At 46.9% G+C, this 17,820-nt stretch overlaps 1 protein-coding gene across 5 annotated transcripts in view; it reads right to left on the bottom strand.

Moving 5' to 3' along the window:
• Positions 1 to 17,820, bottom strand: part of LOC144822965 (uncharacterized) — a 441,318-nt gene that overhangs the window by 370,468 nt on the left and 53,030 nt on the right. For all 5 annotated transcript variants that reach the window (XM_078681052.1, XM_078681048.1, XM_078681050.1 and 2 more), the window contains exon 2: positions 8,807 to 9,157. In XM_078681052.1, the coding sequence (XP_078537178.1) occupies positions 8,807 to 9,157 (351 nt within the window). The remainder of the gene's footprint in view (positions 1 to 8,806; positions 9,158 to 17,820) is intronic.

Below are 17,820 nucleotides of genomic sequence, written 5' to 3'. Positions count from 1 at the left end.
TGTAGCACAGGGTTGGATGAGAGAGAAATCCGGTGCTGCAACAGACGCTAGGTCAGTATATTTTTATTGCTGTATGCTTCCATCATGGCAGTACTGGACAGAACTACTGGGCAGAAATAAAACAGAGTCCTGTGCATGTGAAGAGAACACTCCTAGTGCATCAGGAACAGTGTGTTTTGGTTTTCCCATATGGACACCCCCTTTTGGTGTTGTTGCTCGGTACAATTTAATTACAGTCTCCGAGCACTAATTCGGTTGCAGGCAGGACACGCTGTCTCCCAACCTTTATTATTTTTTTTACATAGCACCAGTGGTCGAAGTGGGAAAATAAAAGTAGGGGAACTGTGGGTGGAGAATCAGGGGGAGGGAATAACCGAAGATTGAATCAGTGGGCGGAGTCAGGGGTGTGGCTAGAAATAGCAAAACATACCAATTTTTAGTACGTTTAGCATTTCACTGACCAGTTACAGCTTATAACGTTATTTAATTAAAAGAATGGATATGTTTATTTGAGGTTTAATTCAGGAAAAAGCAAACACTCATAGGGAATACAGGTTTATGTAAAGCATGTGAAATATAAGCAGGAACAACATGTTACATTAATGCTTTTACTCTCATTGTTCAGAAATCCATGATTATTTTTTGTCTCAAACATTGAGGTCATGAATGCAGGGCTCCTCCTATACACATGTGCTAAGCAGGGCTCAGAAGAGACAGGGACTCTTCAGGAGAATCTAGACTCACGGAAACCCACAAAGGCTCCTGTATATTCATGTCAGCCAGCTAGCTGCTCAATCATAATATAGCAAAAAGAACAACTGGTGGGCAGAATGCAGAACAATATCATACATTCACCCCAGTGCAGAGATCTGGGCCTAAATCCATTGTTTCTTTGCTCACCATGCCAGTCCAGTTTGGACCCAGCCATATGCAAATCAGTCTTGATCCTTATTTATTTATTTATTTATTTAATGCAATTTTATATAGCGCGAACTTTACCCGAAGGTGTCAGAGCGCTGTACATAAGAACCAGTTGCAAAACATAAGGACTTAGGATTACATGTGTTACATGAAAGATACATACAGAAAAAAATTGCAAATGTACAAGATGTAAAGTCACACAAAGAAGAGACTGGTGATTATAATTAGCTCTATATACATAGGGAAGGGATATGAATGGATATACTCCAAGAGTCACATAGGAATGGTAGAGAGTACAATGGTCTACTGCATATACTAGTGTTTAGAGTTATCTCTATATACAGAAAAGCAGAGTTCCATTAAGTGGGGTCGGAGGGGGGATGCAGTCACAGCACCAAGGGAGGGACAGAGAAGGGCAGGAAAGTGAGACAAACGAGAGAGGGAAGCAGATAGTAATGAGTAAGACAGTGAGGAGTGTCTCAGAGGCAACAGGAGAGACAAAGGAAAGGTCGCTGGGACAGAGGGGGAGGTCAGAGATCGCTAAAATGGCGGAGGAGAAAGGTAGAAGAAGAAGCGAGTCATAAAAAGAAAATGGCGGAGAGCATAAAGGTTCAAGTCCGAAAGTCCAGGAAGAGGGCTGCCATAGCCAGCACGTCCAGGGCGAGAAAGGCAGTCTGCAGCAAAGTCACAGCCTCATCTTCCATGAGGAGCTGGGGCAGAGGAGTTCAATCTGGAGACCCGGGGTCAGGGAAGAAAGACCACAGGCACCAAGTCAGCTGATCGCAGAGCGGGAGGCAGCAAAGTCTAAAACAAAGTTTAGAGGGAAGGAGGAGGGGGCCTCTCACCAGAGCCCAGTTAAACACGCTGTGGGTGGTGGCGTTGTGCGTGGGGGGCTCACCGGCAGCCAAAAGCAGTCTCTCGGTGTTCCGACAGACCCGCAGTCTGCCCGCGAACCGACCCGGTGAGCCCTGGAGCTTCTCTGCAGAAAATGGCGCCCACCCGGGCGCTGAGCTGTTGGTGGTGGAGGAGAGAAGTTGTCTCTTGCATCCACTGCTGTCCCGGTTTGCCCGGTTCGTAGCCGGAGCTGAGAGCCTCCTCTGCCGATGTCTGAGAGAGCTGGGGGGTCCTGCATCGGGCCTCCGGACCTGATCTCCGATGTCTGGGAGGGCTGGGGGTCCTGCATCGAGCCTCCGGCCATGGCGGAAGCGAAGAGGGCATTAATACCGGGAGCCGCTGACAAGATCAACCGCCAGCTGCGCAAGCCCGGTAGATAATTGCTGGAGGCACTGAGGGAGCTCCTGCCCTGCGGGCGGTCAGAGCGCGGCAGAACTCGGCAGCTGCACAGCTCAGGTCCTCCCTGGACTGGAAACAAGCATCCTAGGACCGGTTTCGGGCTTTCAGCCCACATCAGCCAGGATAGCTTGATTCCAGTGGCATGGAGAGCACGGGACTCATGTCTGAGTATACCTGTCCCACTCGGGGTGACAAATGCAAAAAGAACAATTGATGGACAGAATGCAGAACAATGTCATACATTCACCAAAGTTCAGAGATCTGGGCTTAAATCCATCGTTTTTTGCTCACCATGCCATTCCAGTTTGGATCCAGCCATATGCAAATCAGTCTTGATCCTGTGCCCAATGTGAACAGTCCAGCCCGAACTGCAAGGCCATATGTATTCAAGTGTCCTTTCATTCAGGAAGTGAACACAAAGCAGTACCCACTGAACTATGCACATAACATATTGCTCTTTGATATGCATGGTACATGTTCTTTGCAGCAGGCATATTACCCCTCTGCACTACCTTAGATGAGTAAAACAGCCACTAGACAAAACATGCTCCTATCTCTCTCCAGCAGGTACATTGATCACCAAAGTTATCTTGGCACTTGTATTGTTGCCCAAAACCTGCTGAATATACAAAGAACTTTGCAGTGTTTTTAAAACTCCTGCTCTAGTTCATGCCCCGTCACCTCTCCTGTCCGTCACCTCTCCTGCACGTCACCTTCCCTGCCCCGTCACCTCCGCTGCCCCGTCACCTCCGCTGCCCCGTCACCTCCCCTGCCCCGTCACCTCCCCTGCCCCGTCACCTCTCCTGCCCCGTCACCTCTCCTGCCATGTCACCTCCCCTGCCCCGTCACCTCTCCTGCCCCGTCACCTCTCCTGCCCCGTCACCTCACCTGCCCCGTCACCTCCCCTGCCCCGTCACCTCTCCTGCCCCGTCACCTCTCCTGCCCGTCACCTCCCCTGCCCCGTCACCTCCCCTGCCCCGTCACCTCCCCTGCCCCGTCACCTCTCCTGCCCCGTCACTTCTCCTGCCCCGTCACTTCTCCTGCCCCGTCACCTCTCCTGCCCCGTCACCTCCCCTGCCCCGTCACCTCCCCTGCCCCGTCACCTCTCCTGCCCCGTCACCTCCCCTGCCCCGTCACCTCCCCTGCCCCGACACCTCTCCTGCCCCGTCACCTCTCCTGCCATGTCACCTCCCCTGCCCCGTCACCTCTCCTGCCCCGTCACCTCTCCTGCCCTGTCACCTCTGCTGCCCCGTCACCTCCCCTGCCCTGTCACCTCCCCTGCCCCGTCACCTCTCCTGCCCCGTCACCTCCCCTGTCACCTCCCCTGCCCCGTCACTTCTCCTGCCCCGTCACCTCTCCTGCCCTAGTACCTCTCCTTTCCTGTTGCCTCTTCTGTCCGGTCACTGCGGTCACTGCTCCTGCCTAGTTCACTTCACTCCATGTAGCATTTTGTTAATGCTCTACTCCTGAGGCGGAAAGCCGGGAGACTGTAATTTTAAAATTGTTTGTTGCGGTGCTTTTCCTTTTAAATTCACTCACCCCCAGTCACCTCGCTTGATAAGCGGGCTTATCGCTGTTAGTAGAAGGCGTGGAACGCTGTTTCCAGCGCCCTGCTCGAAGCACAGGCCACGCCCCCTTCGGAGGCCACGCCCACCGCCCACTGTTCAAAAGGGACGCTGAATACGAGCGTCACCATTTGTTAATGCTCTACTCCTGAGGCGGAAAGCCGGGAGACTGTAATTTTAAAATTGTTTGTTGCGGTGCTTTTTCTTTTAAATTCACTCACCCCCAGTCACCTCGCTTGACAAGCGGGCTTATCGCTGTTAGTAGAAGGCGTGGAACGCTGTTTCCAGCGCCCCGCTCGAAGCACAGGCCACGCCCCCTTCGGAGGCCACGCCCACCGCCCACTGTTCAAAAGGGACGCTGAATACGAGCGTCACCATTTGTTAATGCTCTACTCCTGAGGCGGAAAGCCGGGAGACTGTAATTTTAAAATTGTTTGTTGCAGTGCTTTTTCTTTTAAATTCACTCACCCCCAGTCACCTCGCTTGACAAGCGGGCTTATCGCTGTTAGTAGAAGGCGTGGAACGCTGTTTCCAGCGCCCCGCTCGAAGCACAGGCCACGCCCCCTTCGGAGGCCACGCCCACCGCCCATCCACTTACTCTCCCATAAAAATGTGCTTCCCCAGGAAGCGCAGCGGACAAGCGCAGAGGGCGTGCCGTTTGCGCGCCGAAGGCGCGCCTAAGGAAAGCCCGTCTGCGCCCGTCCGCGGCCGACCGAGGCTAGAGGCTAGTCACTCTGCCTCTCTCACTCAATATTCCCGCTCGCAATTGACTGATCTTCAAGGCAAGTGGCTATTACCTGCTACTACTTTAACCCGAATCACCAGTCTTGGCCTCCTGACTTCTCAAACCCCACTCCACACCAGTTCCTCGTCCTTGCCTCGGACTAGTCGTCCTTCCATCTCGACTCCCATTGGCCCTTCCCCTACAGTAGTATCTGCAATGTATCTCAATACTAGATCGGCAGTCAAACATCAGCTCGATCTTTTCATGCTACTGGAATCTCAAAAACCCGACCTGTTATTCCTTACCGAGACTTGGTTCTCGGATAGCTCTCTCCCCTCCCTATTGGCAATACTCCCCCCATCTTATTACGCTATCCGAGCTGATCGTTCTTCCGGAAAGTCAGGTGGAGGGGTTGCCCTGATTGCCCGTAAAGAAATCAGCCTTCTCTTCCCTGGGCTCTTCAGACTGTTTAGTTGCCCGTTCACTTTCCCTGACCCCCCCACTTACGTGTGTCCTTATCTACCGACCCCCGTCTTCCCCTCAAGCGTTTCTCCCAAGCTTCCAAGACCTGATGGCTACCTTGGTAGTCAACCACTCCTCCATCGTTGTCCTGGGAGACTTCAACTTTTGGCCCTCTGACCCTGCGGAATGTGTAACTTCCAAAGAGTTTTCAGACTCCCTCCAGTCGCTCAATTTCACTCCCGCTGTCCATGCCCCTACGCACAGGTTGGGACATATCCTTGACCAAATCTGGCACCGAAACTGTCCGGTCACCTCACTCTCTATTTCTCCCTGCGTTTGGTCAGATCACTCTCTGATCACCTTTTCTCTAACCCTCCTCTCATTCCCCAAGCTCACCCCCGCCAAAAACGTCTGGGCACGATCATGGAACCGCGTTGACGTAGTGGCCCTATCTGCCACACTCTCCTTATCCAGCCCTGACCTTTCAGGGCTGCCATCTTTTGGTCAAGCTGAATCTATCAACAGCTGGCTGCGGGCTGGCTGCGACTCCATCGCCCCTCTGAAGCGCATCTCGTCCAAACGCCCCAAAGATGCTAACCGATGGTTCTCCAACGACCTGAAGACTCAAAAACTTAATCTCCACCAAGCGGAACACCTTTGGAGGCGGGATTACTGCCCTACTTCTAGAATTCGCTATACCACTCTCCTATCACAATACAAGAAATCCATTCTGGAAACTAAAAAGACTTAATTTTCATCTAAAATTCAGCTCGCGGAGAACCGGCCCAGAGAAATATTTTCCATCGTTCAAGACCTCGCCTATTCTGATAGAGCCTCACTTAAACCTTCTCCATCACAACCGCTTTGCGATTCCCTTAATTCATTTTTCCTCGACAAAATTAGCACGATCAAAGCTAAGATCCCTCCCCCATCCCCCTCCTTCACTGACCCTTGCTGTCCCCCAGCTGCAGCATGCCTTAATTCCATCCCCCCCTCACGACTGATTCTCTTTCCTCCATCCTTCCGCTGGTTAAATCCGGCTCCCCCCTGGATCCCTGCCCTGCCTACATCTTGAAACAGATCTACTCCTATTGCCCCTCACCGCCCCTCACGTTTCTTAACAGCTCATTATCCCAGGGTATTGTCACTCCATCACTCAAATCGGCAGTGATCGTTCCTATTTTAAAAAAACCTGGGGCGGATCCTTCGGACCCAGCCAACTACCGCCCCATCTCTCTCTTGCCTTTCCTGGCAAAGGTATTGGAACGTCATGTTGTCAGAACCTTGAGCGAATTTGTGGAAAGAAACAGTGTCTTGGCTCCCAGGCAGGCTGGATTCCGCCCTACACATTCAACAGAGTCAGTAATTATATTGGTGCTGGACAACCTCCGAGAGGGTATGGATACTAGTCAGCCCCAGGCCCTGGTCCTCCTTGATCTCTCCGCCGCATTCGACACGGTGGACCATGCCATCTTACTTTCACGTGTCGAGGCGGCGGGAATCGGAGGGACTGCTCTGCTATGGCTATCCTCCTTCTTGAGTGGTCGCACTCAGGCGGTCCGCCTGGGTGAGTACTCAGCTGACTTTCGTCCTGTCCAGTGCGGGGTCCCCCAAGGATCCTCTCTGTCCCCTCTGTTATTCAACCTTTACATTGCCCCCCTTATTTTTGCTTTACAGCAGCTGGAGGCCTCTGTGTACAACTATGCAGATGATCTCCAGCTTATCTTTTCTCTCTCTTCCTCCCCCGGATCAATATCTAATTTTCAGTTCATCATGACTTTTATCCAGGACTGGATGAACTTCAACCACCTGAAACTCAATCCCGACAAAACGGAATTGGTGTTGACGGGTGGTTGCTCCAGTCCCTGGTCCTCTTCCTTTTGGCCCCCCTCTTTAGGTTCCCCACCCACTCCAGTTTCCTCCGTCAAGACTCTTGGTTTCAAAATCAATAATCAACTTTCCCTCCACTCTCAAGTCAGTGCTGTCGTATCCTCAGCCTTCCTCTCCCTCAGGACAATACGTAAAGTTTCACGATTTTTTTCCCCAGTCGCCCTCAAATTAATACTACTGGCCATGGTGACGTCTCGCCTTGACTATGGCAATGCCCTTTATCATGGCATGCCTGCGTACCTCGTGAGGCGCCTCCAACTGGTTCAAAACCAGGCCGCTCGACTGGTTTTTAATCTACCTAAATCACAACATGTCACACCCCTTCTCGTATCCCTTCACTGGCTCCCTGTCCGGCAGCGTGCCTTATTCAAGCTTGGCTGTACCATCTTTAAAGCCCGGACTGGCTCTGCCCCGTCTTTCATTAATACAGCCATTCAAGACTACATTCCTCCTAGAGAACTGCGCTCTGCTACCCATCATCTCCTTGTGGTCCCTCGCTTCAAAAGGAAAAAGTGGGGAGGTTCCAAATTTTCTACCACGGCTCCCGCTTTTTGGAATTCTCTCCCACCCCATTTGAGATCCTGTTCCCAGTACCCCCTGTTCCGTAAAGGCCTCAAAACCTTCCTTTTTACCCAAGCCTTCCCCTCTTAAATTTGCCGTATCCTTCAATCTTTCTGCCCCCTGAGTAGCAGTATTCACACAGCGCCAAGAAACCGCATGGTGTATGCGCACTCTACAAATTCCTTAAACTCAAACTCAAACTACAACATTGACAAAGGTGTCAACTTCCCCACAGTACTTGGGGAAAGCTCCTCTCTAATCACCAACTCTGATCTCATGGGCACTTGATATGCTAAAGACGGAGGGCGGCGAATTGTCATTCGAAAGGGGATAATCACCCTCAATCGGAATGACAATGGGCCTGCCCTCGGTCTGTGTGAGCTCAGGGAGGGGCTGCTGCAGCCTACGGAGTTCAACAGAGAAGTGCGAGCAGCCCCTGGAAGCGGAATGAAAGAAGTTATCATATTAAAGTTGGACTATTCTTGCCGTCCCGGGACGCTTTTTTGAAAGCAAGAAGTAGGGGAACGGACTGAACAATTTTTTAGAAGTAGGGGCACGCCGTGCCCTTCCGTCCCCGCCCACTTCTACCACTGCATAGCACAGCATGCCACGCTGATAGTGGTGGCCGTGCCTTTCCTTTACTTACTACGCCAAAATGTGTCTGCATGTTTTTTTTTACTATTTATTTAATTCTTTTGTTTTAATTGCCCCATGCCGGAAATACACTTTAATGTCAGCTGTGCCCCTTTCGTTAGACGAACTGTGCCTAAAGAAAGGGGTGTGGCCACCAATAAGGTGAAAGTGCGGTATGGGTGCTTTTACAAAAAAAGCATTGTTTGTCAGCTTGACAAACAAATGCATTTTTTGTAAAAGCGTCCCATACCGCGCTTTCACTTTAATGGTGGCCACGCCCCTTTCTTTAGACACAGCTCTTCTAAAGAAAGGGGTGCAGGCGAATTTAGAGTTAAAGTGCCCAGGCCCGGACTGGCCGTTGTGGGCAGTGGGCAATCCCCCGGTGCGCCGCATGGGTGGGGGCCGGTTTTGGGCCCCTGGGGGGCCGTTTCTGTTACAGGGCCGTTTTTGCGCGGTCACACCCCCAGTCCCCAATTGATTCTAAATGAGCTGGATGGTAAGAATGCATTTTCCCCTTCTAACGAAGCATTTGCATGAAGCTGCTTATCTTGGAAGCCTACATGATGAGGCTCCTGGAAGAATATGAATACAGCAGAGGAATGGTAAGCCATACTGTCCATGAATTCTGGCAATAAAACTCATCACTTGAACAAATAAAAAAATGTAACTTGCATCCAATTATAAATACTTTTTCTGATGTAGTACAACTGACGAAACAGAAGAGAAGAGATGAGAAGGATATGAATTCGATTCTGACCTAAAACGGAGAGTGATGAACTTCCTTGCGCCATGTTTGACGATACAAAGACTGTGCACTTGTACCTTCCCGCGTCTGAAAGTTTGATTCGGGGTATGAACAGTGAAGCGTTTCCTTTTCTCAGCTCCTTTTCTGCGACTTGGGCTCCCTCCCGAGAGGTCTTGTGCTCTGCTCCATCGAATGAATAAACCTCTTCCTCCGTTCCATTCTGAGATCTGAAGGCCCATTTGACGCCCACGTTGGGAAGGTCTAATTCTGGAGTGTTGTAGCCCGTTACACCGCACGGCATGAGCACATCTTCGTGGAGCTGGGCTGACACATCAGTCACAGTCACCTGAAGCTTTTCTGTTACTGAAAAGGAAACATGAGCACAAGGTTAATTAAAGCACTCAATTTTTAAAAGCAATTATGTGTATGGCTCGGTTAAACCCAAAGATTCAAATCAATCTCCTATTTAGTCTGCATTTAAATGTCGGCTTCCTACATCTTCCAATAGATGTTAAATGTCACTAGAATCCAAAATGGCTTCGAGGTACCGCGGCACGCAAATAATCCACCAGGTACCTTTTCTATCACATCTTTGTTTTGTTACACTCCTCATGAACACTATTTTGTAAGAGGCTATCGCTTATTGAAAACCGTAATTTAAATAATGGATTATACGATTATGTTTATTGAAAACTAGTAAAATATTCAGTTACGTTATTGAGGAAGCCAGCTTTAACATAACATTGAGAGTCTGAGGCTGCCTTCTACAATGCTCAGTGTTCAGCTAAAAGCCGCCCTGATAGCACACAGAATGTTTAGGTTTTGCTTATTTCACTGAAAGAATGATGATAAAGCAGGAAAGGCTGAAGCTGGGCAGAGCTGTGTTTCGTTGTCTACATGGTCTGCTTAGACACTAAACTGATGATGAAATGAAATCAGGCTGTCTGCCCACCCACTTGATGACATTCATAATACTCAGGAACTATATCACTTCCACAAATTAGGGGCAATATTTTCCAAGTCTTCATCACTTCTGTGAAACATGGGCTTTGAAACCACTACTTATTGTAAAACGCTGTATTATAGCGGCTGGGACAGCATATCCGTAACTGTAGTTAAGGGATAGTTGAGAGGATTGAAACTGATGTTTTGAAATACTTATTTTGTTTGTTACATTTGTACAATGTACGCGACATCTGGCAGCAACTCGGGCCATTCAGATACGATTCTTTATTTTAAATTTCACGCATATAAGTCGAAGAGGGGCAAAGAAGCGTGTACAATTTTATATTAGACACATTTCTGATATATATTACAGTGAAAACTGCTATGTAATACAACATCAAACTTCAGTTGAAATTAGAACTTTACTAGGCATAATCTTTTCGGTTTCATGTACCTCCATTAGTAATTGTGAGATATTTAGGGCCAGATGTAGGTAATCCTATTTTACAGATTCTAAAATACCGAATTTTACCGATTCGGTATTTTAGAATCGGTAAATGGGATGTAGCAAATAATTCGGTAAAATTTACTGAATCGGTAAAAATCGGAATCTCCGATTCGGTATTTACCGATTCGGTATTCACCAAATCGATAAATACCGATTTGGTAATTCCCATTCTTTCCTATGGGCCCCCAGGCCCATAGGAATTACCAAATCGGTATTTATCGATTCGGTAAATACCGAATCGGAGATACAAAATACAAGCAATTGAGGATTCAACCAATCATGTGCATCCACCCCACCCCACAACCAAGCAACAGAGGAACCAACCAATTCTGTGCATCCAACCTACCCCACAACCAGGAAGTGGCCACACCCATGCAGGTGCAGACTAACTGAACATTCTGGAGAGCTGTGAGACACTGCGCTGCTGGCTGTACTGAGCTGAGCAGAAGTGCAGGATGGAATCCCAGGACTCACAGAGGGAAGTAGCAGACCGCCAAATAAAATTAAAGTTCAGCACAGGCGAACTGCAGCTGCTGGTGGAGGAGGTGGTTAAACACCACACCCAGCTTTTTGGGAAACAGTCTCTGCAGGTAACAGAGGCTGTGAAAAGGAACACCTGGCTGGGAATCCAGGCGAAGGTGAACGCCATAGGGTTGCCCACACGAGAAGTAGATGACCTCAAACAAACGCTGGTATGATCTCAGGATCATAACAAAGAAGAAGCTGGCAGCACAGAAGAAAGAGGCCAGTGTCACAGGGGGAGGAAGGAGCAGGGCACCTGCCCTTACTGACCTGGAGCAGCTGGTGGAGTCCACCCTGGAGCCCGAGAGTGTTTTTGGGATCAGGGATGCTGACAGCTCAGCCCGAACTGCAACAAAACAAGGTAAGGAGCATGATCAGCAATCCTCCCCCCTCTTCCCTGTCCCCCTTCCCCAATGTGGCTGTGTGTTTCACACTCCAGTACAGGTTTTGGGATACACCAGCAATGCATCATGGGAGAGGTAGTCATTGAAACATACATCAGTACAGTCATCACACAAAACAGCAAGGCATGTCACACACTACATTCAGAAGCAGTTGAGGACATTGATATTGTGTGACAGGCTTGTAATTTAATATTGAAATACAGGGTTGCAGCACCACTGACCAATGTCCATATCTGTCCACAGGAGAGTCATCGCACAGGGCAGCGCAGGAGAGGGAGAAAAGGGTACCCCAAATGGAAAGGAGTGAGGATGCAAGCAGGAGTGCAGGGCAAAGCACTGAAACACCACCGGCACCCACAGCACATGCAGCTTCCACACCAGAGGCAGCCACAACAGCACAGCCATCATCGCTTCTGCTGTCTGACTCACCACAGCAGGACCCACCAGCACAGTCTCCCTCACCAGCTTCAGAGTCATTGGAAGTGGTAAGGCCCATGAGGCATGATGTACCCCCTCTCCAACTCATGGCAACGTCCTCTGAGGAAGAAAGGGAAGGTGACACCCAAACTGCTCCACTGGAGGTGATGGAGCAAGAATTCGCACGTAAAGCGACTTGCTTGTAATCATGAACCTCGAATAACCTTAATGAACTAAATCAACCTGTTTGTCTTACTGATTTCCGCTTTATTCTGACATTGGGGTGTCCGAGTGAAGCTTGCCTATGTGTTTTCTAATAGTAATACGCTTGCTACTAAGATGGCTGCTGCTACGCGGGAATGCGTCGGTCATACCCATGTGACGTGACGTACTCGCAGTTCTGGTGGGAAAACCTTTGCACTTGCGCAGTAGAACTACGATAGCTGTTTTGTGTCCTCACATGCCTGAAGCTTGCATCGTTGCTTCCGCTATGCTGTTTGTTGCGCATTAACCATCAAGGCTATAGTTATTATGAAATAATGGGAGTAATGTAGGGATTTCATGGTATACAGTGCATTCATTTATTCTGTGTTCTAAAACTGTTTCTATTTACTTTACATGTATCGTAAATCCTTGGGCATGAGGGATGGGAATACTCCATTTTGAAAATCCCTTCTGCGCATGACAGTCTTCAGCAAAGGGATGAACTCGGTGTTCTTGAAACCAAGCCAGATGGAAACACCAGCCAAGATGTGCCTCGGAACCATTCGTCTGACCCCACTAAGAAGATGGCAAATGACTACAATGTATAAATCAATAGACTGTCCATTGTTTCGCGCATCGAAGATATTATGTGAACCTGAAGTTCGATAGGCACGCCCAGAAAATGTAAATTATGGGCTAGAGAAAGTCAAATCCTATGTGATGTGATGACCTGTCCTTTCTTTTGTCCAATCGAAATTGGGGATTCTTACACTTGCAACATTTGGGGGTGGTACACTGACCCGAAAACAGTATAACTAGCCTAGTTTAGATAGAGAATTTGTCCGACTTGTCCGAATAGCTGACCTGTCACTGACCCAACGCACTCAATAGCTGATCGAGAAACAGAGGTGCTGCGGAGCACTCTGTCAGACAGACTCACAGACCCATTCGGGGTTTTTGAGAACCTTAAATGCTGGTGAAGCACTTTGCTGGGGAATTCGATAACCCAATCGGGGTTCTGACTGTTAGCTGCAGAGAGGGTGTAGCGCAGGCGTTGCAACTGAACTGCGGGTGCTGGTCTCAACTTTGGTGGTCCTGTCCTGATCCTAATCTGCACCTGCTGGCCTACTGGCAATCTTTTCCTTGGGGTTTCACCTATCCTTAACTGACCCGTGGCCAGGGTTGGTATCCACACCGTTCTAGGTAAATATATATCTGTTAGGGAAACACACTTACGTCCTTTTCTGCTTTCTTTGCAACTGCTACAAGTCTTATGTTGCATATTGTTCCTTTTCTTTCCCTCCCTGTGCTGACCAATAATAAAGTTCTACATTTTAGCTGTTATCCTAGCATGTTCCATTTTTCCCCATCCTTTATGTAAATGGTGACATACAGTTTTATTAGCGTGATGAAATTTTTTACCTTCCCTATAGCTACATGGTAACTTCAAATTCCTTAGTACAGATTACAATTCTTTTTTTCTTACCCACTTTCTAGGGGTACTCAAGCTGTGACATTCTAGTATGTTCCTTATTTTCCCCGTCCTTTAGACACACCATACCAAGCCTAATTTCTGAAAATTTCATACTAGCATGTTCCCTGTTCTTACCTTCCCTTTAAAATTCTAAATGGTTGGCATAATCTACTTTCTGCATGGTTACACGATTTTCATGATTTTGGTTATTGATAGTTTACTTGCTGTGAATTTTATGCTTTCTGACTTTGACGAGAACTAGATAAAGGTTTTCAAAACTTCATGAGTCTGTGGTTATTATAAAGAGTGCAAAGATAATAAATGTTATTGTATTTTGGTGACTGCTTATCTTTTTCAGCTAGCACCCTGATCCATTGTGATCATAGGTACCCGTGACGAGGATTGGTGAGTCGGGTACATTGGAAATATATAGGAATGAACTGGGTTACTGGTAGTAGAGTGTAGGTTACCCGATTAGAATAAATATGGTAAATTGAAATTTATGGGCCCAAAAGTGCATATGGTAAAATTATAGTCGGGTGACCTGCGCGCTCCATCAGTAATTTTCTGGTAGCAGAGCTATGGTTAGGGACTAGTTAAAGGTAGGTAGGACTAGTTAAGATAGGTAAATAGGTAAATGCTGCTAACTGTGAAAATTTTATTGCTGCTAAAAGTATTGATCGAAAATGTAAAATTGTTATTGTTTTGAAATGTTATGAAATGTTTTAAATTTTTCCCTTTGAAATGCTGCTATACTGATTTAATGTTCTAACCAAATTCGTTAGTGATTGTTATATGTTTGTCTGGAATCCCCGGGGGCAGAATAGCGAGTGGTAGAATAGAAGCCACATCGCAGTGAGGTCAGTTGCTCGAGGAAAATTGGTGCAGGTTGGGCAGAACTGGAAGCACTAATTAGGGTTTTTCTGTATGAATGTATGAAAAAATGATAGCAAAGAGTTCGCTGGCAAAACTTCTATTGTGATATCACCTAGTAAGGGTCACACGGAAGGAGTAGCAGGTTCGTCTGAGCTTGATTGATAGCAAAGGGGTTCACTGGTGAAACTTTTGGCTTAGTATATATCCCAAAGTGGATTAGTCGAAGGAGTAGCAGGTTCTCTAATGCTTGTGTGAACAGTAGGCAGAAGGGATCTACTCGCAGTATATGAAAAGTAAACGGAAGGGTTTTACTTGCAGTGAAGCAAATCTTTTCTACTTTTAGACACTCGAGTACAGTGGCAAATGTTTTTGGGTTGTAAAATAAACAGAGCACTTGCACTTTAAAGGGTAGAAATCGAAGTTTTCCTTACCTTGTGAAGGAGGGAGTCAGTTGCGGAGCTGCGCTGACGTTACTCAGTGCCGCGCTGGTATTGGTCAAGACAGCGGGCGTGTAGCTGAGATAGAATTGTAAAGGAGGGGTGAGCACAGGAGCGTGAAAACTCGTTTCACGAGAAACGCCGCGCACCCATTGGTTGAAATTGTTTGAAACCGCGCATTTGCTTGGTAGTAGAAAAGTGATTTTGTAAACAAAGTAATTTGAGGAAAAGGTATATGTGGTATCCAACTCATCCAGCAATTCAACCTGACCCTAGATATAAAGGTTTTGCGAGGGATCAGTGGAGAACAGCTAGAAATAACATTATGTATGGAAGCAAGAGAAAAATGACATTTGTAGATAAGGTAAAGAATTATTTCAAGAAAGACAAGCCTATCAAAACTAGAGAAGGAGTTATTATTCCACCACCTAATACTCCCGCATCATTTATGTTGTTTGACAGAGGTTACCATGCTTGTGTATGGCTGGAAAATTGGGTGGAATATACTACAGATGATGGAATTTTAGCATTTCCTTTAGAAGGTACATTTAATGGCAGGATTCTGCTCAATCTGAGAACCCGAATGAATGATTTGCATCCCAGACCCAGACTAACGCAATATGAGGCCTTAGAAGAATGGGAAATAGAGGCTTTTGAGCGAGAAAGGGTTAGCCAAATTTTATCAGAAGGTACAGAAAGAGACCCGAGAAAAAAGAATGAAAGAATGGAGACAGAACATGATGGTAGAAGGACTATACCCTGTAATAACAGTAGAGGAGCCCATGGGAGGGAAAAGGACAGAGAAGACAAAGCATTTAATGACAGTGGTGATTCAGATGATGATTATCTGGAAGATTTATTAATGAAAAATCCACCACCTTATAATGAGGAACCCAGATCCCTAAGTACGAGAAATCCATTCCTGAAACCTAATTATGGTGAGGGACCGAGTATGACAAATCCAAGTGCCCCGAATTATAATCCTACCTTAATTCCGCAGATAGTACATGAAACATCCATGGATAAGGTACTCCAGGATAGAGAACGAGAGGCTTTAATTAAACAAAGAACAGAACTAATTCAGAAAATCTCCCAATTGAATACAAGTCCTGAAGCTCTGACAATTCCAGTAACTATTGGACCAGTTGTTCCTTTGTACGGGGATAAACAAAGTAGTCCGAAAACTCCAATCATAACCCCATCTGTAGTACAGCCGAGAAAAGAGCCCTTGATAGTAGATTATCAGGCAAGTGAATGTGAATCTGTAATTTCCTTGATGGATTTACCAATAAGGGAACCAGAAGGGAGTTCACAGAGAAAGAACACTCCTTTTTCTTCAAGAGAGGTTCAAATTGAGTCATCTTTCGGTACTAGAAGTGCTACGGTGGTGACTCCTGAAGAAATAGACAGATGGACTCGAGAATTAGAGAAACCAAATTCTCAGCCAAAACCATTAGATATATACAAACTGAGAATAGAATTGGAGGAACTAATGGTTGGGAATGTGGGAAAGGATAGGCTAAACACCCTTAGCGAAGAGGAATTGTTATTCATTTGCAAGAGTATCACTTGTAACACCAGAGTGTTCCATGAGAAATTAGTAGACAACGCAGCAAGTATGGGAATAGACATTAGCCGATCTAAAGTGTTGCAAAAACCCTACAGAGCAGAATTCTCAGACAAAGATTTGGAAAACATGAATGTGTCAGGAAAAAAGGTACAGATCAGAGAATTTTTAAACATGTTAAAAAAATGGGGAGATTTTGAAAAATGGAAAGCCAGGGGGGCCAAGAAAAAGGAAGCTAGTAGATCAAAGCAAATTACATCTGAATATGTTCTAAAAGAAGCAGAAAAGGTGGAAAAATTATATCCTATGCGAGTAGTGCCAGGTGGAGGATATGTACATGCTCCATGGTCCCGACAGGATATTGTGTCCTTTACGAATGACTTCCCAAAATTACGAGAAAAACCTGTAGAATGGTACAGACAGGTCGAGAAATTTGTGAAAGTTCAAAAATGCCTCCTGAAAGATCTAGATGGTTTCTTTGACATTGTAGTTCCAGTAGATTTGTGGACAGAATGTAAAATTGCTGTTGATTGGCCTAGTGAGGAATTCCCGAGAGACCCAAAGACAGGGGCTCCTTCTTTGGATGTGATGAGGAAGTACAACCGGGTAATGTTGTATCTGAAAGGAAAGGTGCCTGCAAAAGAAACTGATTGGACCCGAATAGATAGAACTACCCAGAATCGAGATGAAACTGTGCATTCATACTATGAACAACTGTTACAGGTGTTCAAGACATACAGCGGTCTGAATAACATTGAGATGAAGGACATGACCCACTTCATTTATCGATTTGTGTTAGGGATAAGGCCTGAAATCTCTCAGTGGATCAAAGACAATAAAATCTGCTGGCAAGCTAAGCTAATTGATGAAGTCCTGAAGTATGCTAAATATTGCGAAGATGAGCTAGAAGACAAACGAAAAGAATTGAAAGAAAAAGTCATGTGGGCACAGGTAAAATTAGCAGAGCACCAGGAGCAGCAGTTGAGTAAAATGACTAGTAATGAGAGTAAAGGCCCCGGGGGTGAGGGAAAGCCCAGAGTAAAAATGAGCCGAGAAGAGGCAAGGAAGAAATTCCCCTGTCACGAGTGCGGAAAGATAGGACACTGGAGACGAGTGTAAGGCTGTACAGAATGGTAATGTGCAAATGAATGATTTGAATCCACAGACGCAGAATGAGACTCCACGGAAGACCCAGCAGCAGGTAAAACAGAATCAGTTGCCTCGTACACCTAGGCCCAATTACAGGAGCAAAGCACAACAGAGTGAAGACACTGAAGTCTGGGAAGGAAGGGAGGATAGAAATGCAGCAACTTCACAATTTCCGTTAAATGACACATTCCTCTGTGACGACACCTACTGACGGTGCCTGAGGGGGGAGGACGAGGAGTGCGTGCTTGGCGCCTCCTTGCCGGTGGACCAGTCAGGGCCATACATTGAAGGAAAGGTTGAAGGAAATGACGTCACCTTTCTGTTGGACACTGGTGCTACCTGTTCTACTGTGAGAACAGCAGATGTTCCAAACCTACCCCTCTCGGGAGAAGCGATCCAAGTAGTGGGCATTTCTAATCAGCTAATTAGTATCCCAGTTACAGAACCTATGGAGATTAAAATTGGGAATTTTAAGGAAATGCATAGATTTGTTGTTTGTGATTCAAGTCCCGTGAACTTACTA

This window comes from Lissotriton helveticus, chromosome 3_1 (assembly GCF_964261635.1).
Source record: "Lissotriton helveticus chromosome 3_1, aLisHel1.1, whole genome shotgun sequence".
Classification (NCBI taxonomy): domain Eukaryota; kingdom Metazoa; phylum Chordata; class Amphibia; order Caudata; family Salamandridae; genus Lissotriton; species Lissotriton helveticus.
Note: the sequence above shows the minus strand (reverse complement) of the source record. Positions and strands in the feature narration are given on the sequence as shown.